This window comes from Bombus affinis, chromosome 5 (genome assembly GCF_024516045.1).
Source record: "Bombus affinis isolate iyBomAffi1 chromosome 5, iyBomAffi1.2, whole genome shotgun sequence".
NCBI classification, from domain to species: Eukaryota; Metazoa; Arthropoda; class Insecta; order Hymenoptera; family Apidae; genus Bombus; species Bombus affinis.
In genome coordinates this window covers 14395666-14410542 of record NC_066348.1, presented here as the reverse complement: position 1 = coordinate 14410542, position 14877 = coordinate 14395666, and the positions used below count along the sequence as shown (strand labels likewise).

Sequence of the window (14877 nt, the reverse complement as noted above, 5' to 3'; positions counted from 1 at the left end):
CGAACGTTTCTCGTCGCCATCGCGCTGCAAAAGAACGAACGAACGACGAAGGGACGCAGCCACACGATCCAGTTTTCACTTTTCTTCGGTTCTCAAACCCAGCTGGCTTTCTTGCTTTTTCTTTTTTCTGTTTACTTTCTGCAACTACAAACTTTCTGGAGGGATGAAACGACCCCCGTGGCGCTGCGTCTCTTCGAACGAATGATTACGGTCCCGCGACGTCCTCGTGACCAGGTTGTCTTTCTAGCTGAGTTTTTGTCAAAAGTTTTTCCATAAGAGAAATCGTGTCACGTTGGCGCGGTGATTATTTTATATTGTCAAGGGGCAAAACAGAAAAGAACGGGAATGCATAAAAGACGAGGAAGATTGGGAAAGTTAGAGAGGAAGAGGGACATAAAAAGGTTGTTCTCGACCATCAGATTGTGAAACTCGTCGATCGATTTTGGATTCTGCGAAGGAACTCGAGGGATAGTTCGAGCGAGAAACTCGTGAATCGAGCAAGTTGGAAGGAGGGTAGTTCTAGGGTGTTGGATTAACGTGGAGCGTGGAAACGAACTAGGACCGGTGAGACTTCGAACGCGAATCCATCCTGGTGACGAGGATTTCGTGGCTAGGACGCGGCTGTGTGTGTGGCTTAAGTCTAACTGTATTCTTAGGGGTGGGTTGACAGGGGTGGCTCGCAGCCTAAGGGCGACGTGAGCTTACCTTGCTTCCCCTTTCGTTAAATATGATTTCCACGTCGAGGATCGGCCCGAATTGCTGGAAAACAGAAAGCAATCTCTTGAGAATTCGTTAGAGTGTGTTTAATGAGATAAGAGCGAGAGGAAAATTTAATAAAACAACTCTATCGATAACAATCCTTATCACGTAAAATATACAAGATTAAATAGAACTATACGTTCTAAAATTAAGCGTGATAATCTAAACTATTATGATGAAGTATTATCATAAGAATAGAAACTCGAAATATTTCAATGCTCGATAGAAGAATTATTTATTTATTCGTTCTTTTTTCTCATATTCATAGTTGTTATTAAATTTTAACGATATAAACGAGGTAATAAAATAATTATACGAAATAAATTAAGAATTTCCAAAAAGAAATTCCCAAGGAGTTGAGGTGGAAAACATGAGACTTACCCCAAACATTGCCCTGAGATCAGGGTCTCGAAAACGGAAAGGTATATTGCTGACATGAAGGCGTTTTGGTTGACCTTTTAGATCAGAACCCTGTGTCGCTGTCGCAGGTGTAGTTGCACCTGAAGTGACAGGTACTAGAGAACTGCCTTCGACGGCGCCCTCAGGATTGGTTTCGTTGCCAGCGGGTGTGGGTGCTGGTTGTTGACCACCTCCTCCTGCGGCTGCAGCTGCCGCGGCCGCCACTGCTGCCTGAAACACCTCCGACTGTCGTCGAAGACCAGAAATGGCATCAGAATCATCGTGCAGCTCGTATATTTGAGATTTGTCGTTTATGTTCATATGATATATACTCAAAGGTATTTACAAAGATTTGTTAATAGAAATGCGAGACTTTGTAAGAAATTTCAAGTGATTTTTAAAGATGTGGACGTAAGATACTTTCGAATTTTATATGATTTTATATCTTATACCAAGTGCTTTTTAAAAATATAAAGAAAATATCCTTTTACGTTTATTAAATTTTATATAACATTATGATATTTATCGTAGATTCCTAACTCTCAGCAATAATGATTTCTAACTTAAAGGTGACTTAGAAATTAATTATCAGTAATTACAATAATAATTATTAATCTATTCTACCATTACACCATTGTAACTCCGTCAAACAATTCCTATATTCCCAATCACAGCTTAATGAATCTATATTCCTAACAAACGAAGAAAATCGTTAAACCCAAGAGTCAATTAACGAATACAAATATTTTCTATTTTTTTATTCACGCCAATAATCCTCTAACTACGGAGCAGAAAATTCCAAAGCTCGACTTAATTGAATTCTCCGTAAATGCCTCTGACAATATTCGCAAAAAAGAGACAAGATGTTTGCTACGAGGTTTAGAGACGCGATCGTTAGCATTCCGATTCGGCAAACGGTACAGAAGCCGCAAGTAGAGCCGGCTGTAAGTGGTCAGCCGCATCGGCCGACCTTATCTCGTTCGCGCCACTAACGAGGCTAAGTGAACACACGTCGCGTATAGTCAGACGCAGCTGCCGTTGCGTGGAATTTCTGGCTGTGCTACTGAATACCGTTTCACCTTCAACTTTATCACGTCTGTCATTGCTTATACCGCCACGGTAACTATCCACGGTTACTGGAACTAAAGCAATTTCAGCCATGAGCCGGCTATTAATAAACACTTTGTTAGAACGACACGTTTCCTCTGCCTTCCGTAGAAAATAGATTACGGTGTCCTTTGTGACGAACAAAATTGGGCGGAATATGACTACCGATTGTAATATCACGCTAACTTTCAAGGTTAAATTTCTATTAAATTACTGCAACGATATTAGAAAGCCGATAAATTAGAAATTGAAAGTTATAAACTTCTTACAATTTTACGTTAAACTGAGCAATCGGGTGATTGTATTTTCTAAAATTCGTTTGGAAAACTTTATTCCTTACGCTGTCGTAATAGAAATTATAAAGCATTCTCTGTTATTTTTATTAGAATAGAGGATTTATTATTTCGATAATTCGTAACTTGTAAAATTTTGTTAATGGCTTCAAGTACACGCGTAATTAATAATCAATTATTATCCTCGTTCTAATTACAAAATGCCAACTTTTTCAAATTTCTATGTTACAATTATAAAATTAGCAATCTACATAATAATTTCCAATTCGGTTTTCATTAATTTTGTATCTTGATTAAAATTTCATTCGCGTAGTAGCATATCGAAATCTACTATTCTTTCGATTAATTTCGTGGCGAAGGACGACGTTGCTTCGACGTTGAGCGTCGGACTCATCGAAGACGAGTTTGATGCCACGTTTCAAGAACGCGGCAGACGTAATGAAATTTAGATAGGCCAGAGAGGCTAGAGACTGGTTCCTTCCCTCTCCGTAGGAGACTCACGAATTATTCATTGAGCATCGACGATGCCCACCAATGCCCGATACTATCAGAGATTAGGGTTTGCAGAGGGAACCTTCGATACGCTTTCAGGCGTATTCTACGACGTGGGCAGCTTGTATCACGGTGGATTAAAACTTTGTTTGCTCGAGCCTTTCGGATAAAGAGGGTAGAGCAGCAGCGACAGAATGGAAGAACGACGGTCACCTCGATGGCTACTCGAGAACACCCTCGATCAGCTTTCTTTTTCGAGGACTTCTTATGATGAAATATGATAGTGTCATTGATATTTTTGCGTATTCCTTTCTTATGGGGTTTTACTGGAATATTAATAAGAAATCGCAGGAATATTTCGACTATCCAACGAACATTTGAAATATTATCTTTGGTTTGCTTTATTTGGCGAAGCTCTTATAAACGAAAACTAACATAAACAGAGAAAAATCGTTATCCTATCCGAAGGGAATAATTCTATCAAAATATTCTGCGTTTGATTTCCAATCGTTTCTTTAGGAAAATTAAAAATTTCACAAATTTTTTTAGAAGATTACAGAATGATATTGGAGAGTTGCGACGAGATATGCGAGGTGAACGATTAATTGAAAAAATTCTGATTGAAGGAGTGACAGAAGGATACACGAGGCAAAAAATAGAAAGATCGTATATGAATTTTCCGCGTTTTTATCGCTCTTTCGCCTCCCGTCGGGGCTGTCGAAGCAGCTTGCGAAAACGAGGCCGATTGCGTCGCGTTTAATCGAACGAAATTGCCATTCCAGCTTTTTTTATTGCTGCCTCGTTTCAATCCGCGCGGGAAAATTTTACGAGCGTCGGACACTCGTTTCAATTAGCCAAAATTATTCCAATTCGATGGGCGACAGACGAACCGTACACTGTTCCAATTTCATTAAAAATTTATCGTTTCTTGGATAGTTATAGATTTCTTTTCCCGCGTCTGTTTACAGCATTTGCGTTTAAATAAACATTTTCAGGATAAGCCTGTTTGGAAACAATAATATTTGTGAAAATATAAACATTGTGATTGTCATTTATTTATTTTGTTTGCAGATAAATGGTAGACAAGGATATTACTTTGCATCTGAAGAGAGAAATAATTGACTAGAATAATTGTAAAGCAAGTCATAAAAGATTTGTATGCTTTCTACTAGGAAAATAAGACGTCTGAAAGTGACAGGTGTATTTTTCAGCAAAACCGCCAGAGATTTTGAGGATCGAGTACTATTAACCCCGAAACGTTGGTAGATTGCCCGGGGATGGTCCTTCGACTGATACAAATAATAGGGATTTCTCTCTTCACTGGCAGGAATTTATCGTTCCCGAAAACTCCTGGCCATTTGTTTCTTCCCCAATTCCTTTAAAGGAGTAGCTACAAAAAGATACAGCGAGGGAATTGCGGAAACTCTGGCTAAGAACGAGCATCGTTAGTCTTTCCAGTCTTCAATTGAACAACCAATTTCCTCTTAAATTTGCAAATTCGCCATACAACTTGCTACACGATCACTTGTTTTTTGATCAGTTTTTCAGAATAAATCAAAATCGAAATTTTCGCGTATGAAACTTAAAATTCAATCCTTTGATGCACAGTTTACCACACACAAAAAAAAAACAATATTCATAATAAATCAACATCCCACGTTCGAGCCCACGTTTTTCAACTTCATGGTACAACTATCTCAACCAATTACCCAACCCCCGGGAGTCTTCTTCCCTTCAAAACCTCGTGCTGGAAACAGTTTCGAGCGCGTACAACTCGAAAGCACGCGAAACTCTCGCGGAAGCCTTTCAACACGGGCGGTGGAAGGGTAAAGGGGGTGGATAATTCCATGGAAAACCCACGAAACATTTGAACTACTCTCGAGACGTTCGTATCGGCTAACGAGGCTCCGTGAAGAAGCGCGAATGGAAAAATTTTCGAGACATCGGCCGGTGGACTTTGCCCTACGGCCAGCTCACTCCACGCTGCCGATGAAACTGGATCGTCTGGATGCTTTTTCGTCGTTCAATGAACGACGCGACATCCGCGGGAACGCGGCCATTCAACGTGTTCGTTGAAAAGGAACTTTTAATTTGCGCCTCTGCACCACAGAGTGATTTGAATAGAGTCCTGGCGCCCGAGCGCCGTTCGACTTTTCGTATTGTGCGGCAAAACTGTGCGATACTTGTGCTGTCTCGCGATAATGCTCCTCCTACGACTAAAGGCTGTTTTTTCGAGATAATTTGCCTGCCAGAATCACTTGAAATTTGTTGAGAGAATAACGTTCGAGTGGATGTTACAGTTTGGTTGAAGAGGCAGTTGAAGATTGTCGGAGAATAGTAATCGACAGACACTGTTAGTGTATTCTTGTTGTGAAAGACGCTTTAAGATGGTTGGAAAATAAGATTTCAAGAATAAGCTGATACTTTACGTGATATGGCAATGATTGGGCTGGAGGAGTCGGATAATTTTTGAGATTAATGGATTTGACATATTTAGAGAATAATAATTGATATTGTCGTGTGCGTCGGTGCTGTGATTTTGTTGTGGATTGAAAAGGATTGGAAAATAAGAACCACGAGAAGACGGGGTAATAAGAGTGGGAGGATTTTTATGATAAAAGGATTTAAGTTTGAAAGTAAGTTAAATGAATAGAAAGAAAGGGTTATCTCTGGGAATATAACAGAGCTTCATTTATCCGAGCTTCATTTGTTGGAACAATATTTTAGCCAGTTCCCAATTAACTCAGCTCCTTCTTGATTGAGTCCATTTATTCAAACGTGAACTTCTATTATTCGAATGGAGGAATTGTGGTTAAGGGGCAGAATTAATGAACTTCATTTGTACGAACTGTTTGTCTCTTGACAGCAACTTCAAATTAATGAAATTCTATCGTAGTTGATAGTCTGAATTTAAATATTATAGATTCTAACATTTGTATATCGTAGACGTCAGATTTTCTAATGAAGATTATGTTAAAAATAAGAATATTCATTCTTGTTTTAGAATAGAGATAAATTCGTCCGCAAGTTCTCTGAGAATATTTTTTCTCTCGAGATAAAATTCAGCGCAAGGAGCCCTCGACGTTTCAAGCGGTTCTCAAAATCGCTCGACGACTCTCGAATTCTACAGAAAATTCCTAGCAGCAGCTCAGATCCCTCCCCCCCCCCCCTCTTCGCATGTGTCTCCTAACACAGATAGGATCTCAACTTGCCGAGATTCTTCCACTTCAAAAGTGACTCTCTAAGATCACCTAATCCTTAGATAGATCCTTAGCCCGAGGTAGGTCCTCCGGTTCAGGAGTAAATTTCCGAACACTAAGACTCAGAGCAGATCTCCAAAGTAGATTCCTAGAGAATCCCCTAGACGCGTGATTACTTTTCGTGTGCTTTCGATCGACTGCTTCAGAAAACGCTACCAAAGGCTGTTTTAGTCTCAAAGCAGCTCGACAAATCCCTGTCGTATTCTACGTGATATCGCATATTTAAGAACATTCGAATTTCAAGCTACAAATAAACTTTCCAAAAGAGACGATTTCCAAGGAATTCTGATCGAACGTGAGCGTTGAGAAAGTTAACAAAAGCCTTTGGACAATAAAAGTGGAACCTTCAAACGGTGGAGGATTTCCACATTTTTTTATTCGAAAAATTTATTACAGACTCAAACAGTCGATATCTTTTTGAAATCTTGAAGCGTAAATCGATGTACAACGCAGTTATACTCTAACACGGCAATGGAAATGAACAACGAAACGCGAAGCTTGTAAGAAAAATGGTACGAAGAAAATATTTTTGAAAATATATATTCAAGAGAACGCGTCAACGTAATTATCCATCAACAAAGAAGATTAGCCACGAAACGCGACACGTCTATAAATAATAGAAACCTGGCACGTACAACGTTTAAGAAGAGGAAAATCATACGGGTCTGCATGCGCAAAATGGTCAGAACGAAATGCGGCTTTACGAGTCGCTGACTAACCGGCACCGGATAATTGAACAGACGAGCGACGAACAAAGCGACCACGTCGTCCGGAACCACGACATTGTTCGAAACTCTTCACGCTTGGCTCAACCATGTCCGAAATGCTCCGCGTGCACTTCGTTCGCCTGGGTTAATTAGATACGACCATTCGACAAACTGTCCTGAGAATCGTACGTCCTGAATCTTGCTCGAATCACGATAATTTACAGTCAGCTCTACGATCCTTGTCTTTCGAATCTCGATGGTTCGCGTCTGTATGCGTCTGTATGTGTGTAAAACGATCCAGTTAGTATAGACGTGCCTACAAAGTGGAACTTGCAAGTTAAAATTGGAAAATGGAGGATTTAAGTGGCAATCGATAGACTGATTGGAGGAAGAATGTTCGATGGAATTTGGCTGATTAAGAAGTAAGAATTTCATTGAAAAACTCTTCCACAAGGATGTGATAATAGAAAGAAAAGAGGAATGGATGGAGAAATAAAGAAGAGCGTGTTCTCTTCGGAGTATGTTAGTGGAGACTTACGAGTAAGTCTAATTTAATCGTTCGATGACAAATTTCCCCCTTCATCTTTTTCTATTTAACTTTTGCAAGTATACTATACCTTCTAACTCTATTCTATTAGAGAAATTCACTTCGAATTCTCATCCACTCCATCCCACATTTCGTGTTCATTTTCCCTTTTCTTCACCTCGAATCTTTCATTCTAATTCTATCATTTTTCCACTCTGTAACCCGAGTCTCTACCGTACTCTAAACTGAACCGACTTCCAACATGTGTAAGTACCTACAGCGTTCAGAAACTAAATTTACCTGCGATTTTTTCAAATTAGAAACGTTGTCGCTTATATTACAATCCCTGTCTGGAATTACAAATTGTTATCTAGTTTCTAACAGCGCAACTCGCAACAGACTTCTCGTTTGACTTGGTCCTACGTTTCCTTCCTTCAGCCCTTTGCTCAAATCCCCCATTTTTCCAGTCTGCGAGCGAAAGCTGCACCGCGCTTTAAACTGAACAGGCGAGGAGATTTGGAGAATTGGTAAGGGCGAGCAAATAGGAGGGAGACACTACAGTTCCACGGAGCCCTTTAATTAAAAGCTGTTGTCGAGCGTGTCGACTAACGTGGCACCACACAGAATTACCAGAGTCTCTGGCTCTCTCACTCTCTTGGCCAGTCCAGAATCCAGCCAGCCGTCTAGTAAATCGAATTAACGAACGGAATTACTTTAATTAGCGCGGCTAATTAGGCCGCTTTATGAGTCGCGCTAATTACCGCGACTACGCGCGTCACGCCATCCAACGGCGAGTTATCGCGCGCTTAAACAAATTTCGAGCGTTTGCGCGGCGAGCCGAGGGATGTTTCAACTTCGCTTGCAACGCAACGACGTAGGGGGAAACAACTGCAGGATATTTGTTTGATCAAGCTGTTAAACCACGCGGAAAGCAATGGTTAGTCTGGCTTCTGTCGAGGAAACATATCGTTTCTTTGATACGAGTCAGTTGATGTAAATCGACTGGTTAAAACTAGCGGTGATTCCAGTCACACGTGATCCTTGATTTGCACGTTCGTATGGTTCAGTCGAGTTGTTATCGTACAATGTTTTACAGTAGGCTGCATCGTGTTAAATAAAATTGTATTAGGCGTCGCGTGTGATCTTTAACTTGGTCGCCTGTAGCATGGTTTTAGACGAGAACGTGTTTCTTTAGCTGTTTTAAAGTTTACATTGCACGAAGAATAACCTTCTATTAATCAAGATGATAATGTGCAAGATGATAATCGTGCCGCTAATATCAATACAAATCTGTGTAGATTTTTACCTATATAGCTAATATGTACTCCTTGTACACTTCTAGAGTCTATAGCATACAGCTGTCTATTATTAGTCGCGACAGTTATACGTCGAACGAATAAACGAACGTGATTACAGAAATATACAAAATTAAGAGAGTATTTTGAAAGTTAATCCGAATCAAATTCTACTTCTTCGAGATCCCCGATCCTTCTCAGTCCTTAATTCCAAGGGGAGCTGTTCAGATCTCCAGAACTTTCGCCAGACGAATATTTCCCCGTCGATCGAACTTTCCCTACACTTATCTCCCTTTGTTTCTCGGCTCGTACGTGCGTAGAATCATCGAGGGTTCGTGTACGTGACGTAACGCCAGCTAAGGAAATCAGGCACCGGTTGTGGCAACTTTTGTCGGAGACCGCAAAGGCGGCGAAGCAAGGACGAGCAGTTCCGAATAGAGATCCGAAAGCGACTGGACAGAGAACCAAATGCGGTTTCGGTGTGGTAGTTCGACTGACTGACCGACGTGGCGTGTGACCTCGGTTTCACAGGGTCGCGTTCCGCTGCTACATCCGCCGGAAGAGAGCGTTTCCCCTACTTGTGAAGTGTAGCGAGAATGTCAACGAGCGGTACATGAAACGGCTTGGTGAATCCGAGGATTCTTTTCGTGTTGAATATCACGAAGATCTTGGCCACGGTTTCCCACGCGGAAATTGTACGAACACGTGCGATATGCTCGTTAAGATTTTGAAACGAAACTATGTCCTATCCGTTGCATGTTCGTTTCAGGTAGGCGGTGAATTTTTTTCTGAAGTTTTTTTCAAAATGTAGAATTCTTAGAATAGCTTAATCGTAAAACTACGTTGTTCTTCTATTTCATTATTATTCGTAAACGCGAGTGCGCAAATGTTAAAGTTTCCGCTAAAGAAATGGAGCTAATGCTCTTTTTCTTTTCCTTGATCGTACGAATTAAAACGACGAATCATCTGATTACGTTCAAACGTGGATTTTGTATGTTCTATCGCTGGCATGTTTATGATATCGATGTGAGAAGAGAGACTAATCGATTAATAGGTAATCAACTGATTATTTACTATCAAACGGTACCGACCAATCACGACGAAGGAAAACTAAAGCAAATAAAAATAGTAAATAATGGAATGAAAGTATGACATACAATAGCCTGTTGATCGACGCCGTTTGGTGGCGGAGGCGGACTGAAGCTGGCCGCGGTTGGGGCACCGGGGGCGGTAGGATGTGGGGCACCAGCCGGTGGTGGTACTTGAGGACCGCTGGGTGGTGGTTGTTGGGGTGCACCACTGTTGTCTTCTTTCACTGGCACCGGCGGCGGTGGTTTCACCTCACCGGCCGCACCAGCCGCCCCAACGACACCCGCTACGCCATTTACCGGCGGGGGGAAGACACCCCCACCGTAGGGCGCAGCCATGCCTGTCTGCACCATGTGCTGCAAATAAAAATAAAATTGATTATTCCATGTATTCATTCGTTCGGTCAGTATCAAGTATCGAATAGTGATTTTCGAAAAATCATTCAATTACTCTAGGTAATGGAATATTTATATAGATAGCAAGGCTTAGGTATTATACCTGAATGGCAAAATATCTCGCTATTGGAATTTCTAAATTATCTGTAATACGTAAAGACGTTTAAATATTTATAAAATAATTTATAAAATATATATACGAAAATTCTATAGAATTCAAATTACCCAACCGATATTTTTACTTTTGCTTTGTTTTACCGGCAGTGATCTGCTGAATCGAATAGATCACGAGAGAAGAATTGTAATTTAGCACTTAGAAAATCGATTCTCCATTTTCCAGGTAAAATTTGTAGTAGATTTGTTATTAACTGTTATTGCATTTAATTTAATTATTCCCAAAATAAACTCGATTTTCCAGTATCGATCGCCTGATTTACCCAAAGCATTTACTTTATTACACATATTAAGCTTATATCGCAGGTAGCAGAGTACTCAAGCAACAAAGTCCTTTGACACAAACATTGCTAAATGGCAGAATATCTAAGTAGCAGAATTCTTAGTTCTTAAACATACTGCTTGAGCCTGAAAATTCTCAAATACATATCGCAACTCTCAAGCACCAAGTTTTACCTCTTAGAAATTCCTACTAATGAAGATTCTTAGAATACTAGATATTCTACCGCACTTATAAATAGCAAATATTTTGGCACATCTCCACCAGAGTGTCGCGGTTCACCGCGGCCGTTTAGATAATACCATTCAGCGAGCAAAAGGACTACGTTGCATAGTGGACTAATCCTCTCATTCCAAGAGCAAATACGCAACATCGAAGCTGTTTTCGCCATATTTCCTTCCCGTTTATCCTAACGTTTTATCGCGCTTATGTATATTTTAGAGGATCGATGGGTCGAACTGGCACGCCTTACGTAAATAAGAAACTCGAACAAACATTACTCCATTGGTGGAATCCTGATAGAGTCGTGCAACAACAACTCGGACTTTAGAATTTTAAATGCGACTTGAGAACGAGACGATGATTTGTGCCCGTATGAATTTTTCACGTCACAGCGACAATAAATACGCTCGATACAGGCTATTAGAAGTAGACGCCACGGACAAACCACAAATCATTTCGCGTGTTGCACGCGCGTCGATTAACAGCATGCTACAACCCTCTCGTTTTTTCCCTCTTTGCCTTAGGATTCGATGAAAATGTCGAGAAAGGAAAAAAAAATATATAAGAAGAAAGTTGCTCGTTACTTTTTCCATCGTTTCATTCATCAACCTCTTAATAATCCTGTTTTTAGTATTATTATGGTATAGATGAAACGTATACCGGGATTAATTATAATATCAACGAATAAATTGAATCCTGTGCAAAACGATTGGGTTTATGGACAGAGATTAATGGAGAACCGTGCACAAATCGTGTTTATACTCTATTATCGTTTGTTACGCGACCATAGGCTATGTATTTCGGTTAAATTAGTTCTGCATTAACGTAGATATTGCTTTACTAAATAAGAATCTTTTTCGATAGAAATGTCAGAAACGTTGTAAACTACCAGCTTTAGAAAAATGATTCGTTAATTCTCTTCTACGTACAAAAATTACCCAAAGGACTCCAGTTATCCAGTTTTCCAGTTACCCAAATTATCCCGTTATCCAAAGGACTCTTAAACACATTCGGAAATTATAACATTTTTATCAGCAGAAAAACAAAAGCGCGACAATTGTTTAAACAGTGTATTGGAATAATTCAAGTTACAGGCTATACGCGTCAGCATCGTGAAAAGTATTATCTAAAAATCCCTGTTCGTCAAGAGAATCCTGCTCGTCTCCTTTCTACGAATTCCTAATACACGTTAAAGCCATCTCGGTTCCATTTCCAGGTTGCCGTGTTCAATCCTCCCGGTAATCCTCTTTTCTTCGCGCTTCTTCGCAATTACATAATCCCGCATTTGCATGCGATCGTCGCGTCACCGTAAGACAATTCTTCTCAACGAAGACTAACGTCTTCCGCTTAGAGAATACTGTTACGAATGCGCACGGCGTCCAAGGGCTGCAACCCCTGCCGCAAAATGGAACCGATTTCTTGCGAGGGCAAGATGGAAAATGAGCGCCGCCGGCATAACTCCGAAGAGACAGCTCACGGACGTTTCGTGCGATGCTCATCTTTCGAGATTATTTGGAAACACGCGGTGCTCCGAACTACAATTTGTTCACCCTTGAGAAACCATTTTTCTGGCAGATCCATTTTGCTAGCCACGGGATCGTACGAATGGTCGTTTGTTATTTAGAGATCGATGCTGAAAATACGAGGCTGTGAAAATACGTTTCGTCGGATATTTTTGAGAATTTCACAGGGTAAAATTGGTAACTAAACGACGAATTTTTGTGTAAATTCGTACCGCTGAAATTAAACTGAAGATTAAAGATAATTTTCCTCCTAGTTTCGTCATCGACGCTTGTATCCATGTAGACGAATATGTGAATTTGTACAAATATGAGAAACCTAATTCTAAGAAGTGTTTATGCATACTTTGTTCATTTTTGCGTAACGTGTATTCTCTATATTTTTGTGGCATCCGTATTTTGCACATTTCTCTGGTCATAGCGTCTGAAGAATATATCGTAGAATAATACTTTATGTACAATTGTATGTAGTATATTTTGATGATAATTAGGATGATAAAAGGACCTTTGCTTATAATGTACATGTAACGAGTTTGTCCACTCTCATCCATCTTCTTTGACACGCTGGTTAACCCTTTCTTTATAGCACACTTATGGCATGAGTAATATAATTCTGTGTGTTATAGAGAACGTATATGTTCCTATAGTATATGTACAAACATATGTACGTTTCCTGTCTAACAATTACCTACAGGTCTATAAGAAAATGAAGAGAACGGAGAAAATAAAGTAGCACAAAAGAGAATATTCTATGAAGATATGTTGCAACTTTTCGGTTAACCGTGTATTTTATTAACGTGAAAGAAAGTAGAAGAACTGAAGAAACAGAACAGAGGGACGTGCGTGAAAGTCGAGGACGCCATGCGGTTCGCGAAGTTTTCGCAAACTCCGGTCAGCAGCTGTGCGAGCCGATTAAATCGAATCAACCGTACAAGGCCAATGCTCCTCTTCCGAGAAGCTGAAACTTCTCTTCGAACTTAGCCAGCCAATTTATTTCTTCTGGCATCGATAAACAAGCCGTCGATACGTGGCAGAATCCATCAAAGTCTCCGGATGCCACGTGCAAGACGAACGGAATTCCATTTCCACGAAAGAGGCTACGCGTCGAGCCAGAAATTAATTTCCCACTATCTAGAACGCTTTGTGCTAACTTCTGACAAGTTTTCCGCAATGAAGAATCGGCCAGCGACGTGCAACGATCCAAAAAATTACGCGAAGAAAAAGAGAGTTAAACGCCCGATTCGACTTTAATATCATCGGTGATATCTTACAAGTGACAAGTTGCAATTTGCTAGCCGTAACACATATCGTTGCATAACGTTAACAAATTTAGCGGTGAAACAAGCGGACTTTCGCACGCTCTGAACTATTCGATTATTCCATTTAGCGTAAAGTTATCAAATTCCGAAAAGGAAATGTATGTAACCTGTAATTTGTAACTCGTTATAATTTTCTAAAGAAATAGATATCATCAAAATCAAGATTCTTTGGCGAGGTGGAGGGACGCGGGAAGAATAGAAACCTGAGAAGAACCGGTTAAAAGACGTGTTCATAAGAATGGATTAACCTTCAACAATCATCTTAATTCTCTCCTCGTTCTTAATACAATCAATTGATTAATACATTTGCTGTTATTGGCGCGTACGTTGCGTCGATGCGATTACATTACGATTTGTGTCTTGTAAAGTCTCATTAACGATATTGCTTCGATCAAGCAACAGGATTCTGCTAAACAAGACGCGCAATTCCAAAAATAACGTAACCATATTTTAATACCAACAGCAAATGTATTACTGAACGAAAGAGACGAGCAAAAAATGACCTTCGACTTAATTTTATTTATACGCTTCCTCGTTGGAATACTTTATTCTCGTTTTAACCTCTCCATTGAATCTCTCACGCGAACCAAACTAACACCACCGACATCTTACTGCTCAATTTTCATAAACGACCGTCCTTGAATTTAATTGTACCATTTGCAGTTACAATAAGGAAGGAACTTTTTTTATAGCGAGCATCGTGTCTGAAACGATCATTAACGAGCACTTTTTTATCGTCATTTAGAAGCCGAGCCATGAGATTCGGAAGAGGGGCGATTTTTCTTCGTTCAAAGAACAAGGTCCATTGAACGTTATCAGTATGGCGCAGGAATTCGTTGTTTTTTCTCGGCGTGTGGTCAGTTTCGCGGGAATTCGTCGTTCCACGAGAGAAAAATCGCCATGTTCTTAACAACAGGTCCGTCTGTTCTTCTTCGTTGTCCGGCTTTTTGCGAAGGGTCGGATCCAAACTAGCTACGATATAACACAAGGGGCCATTCAGTGCGCGTTTCCCCTTCGGGGGCAGTAGACCGTAGCGTTGG

General features: G+C 40.3%; 1 protein-coding gene across 13 annotated transcripts in view; it reads right to left on the bottom strand.

The window, feature by feature from the left end:
• Nucleotides 1–14877, bottom strand: part of LOC126915945 (uncharacterized) — a 350506-nt gene that overhangs the window by 99085 nt on the left and 236544 nt on the right. For all 13 annotated transcript variants that reach the window (XR_007710387.1, XR_007710388.1, XM_050721170.1 and 10 more), the window contains exons 15-17: nucleotides 9996–10283; nucleotides 1141–1404; nucleotides 706–759 (exon numbers count right to left, since the gene is read on the bottom strand). Coding sequence is in view for 11 of the 13 variants with exons in the window: in XM_050721170.1 (XP_050577127.1) it covers nucleotides 706–759; nucleotides 1141–1404; nucleotides 9996–10283 (606 nt within the window). In the remaining 2 variants the exon portion in view is untranslated. The remainder of the gene's footprint in view (nucleotides 1–705; nucleotides 760–1140; nucleotides 1405–9995; nucleotides 10284–14877) is intronic.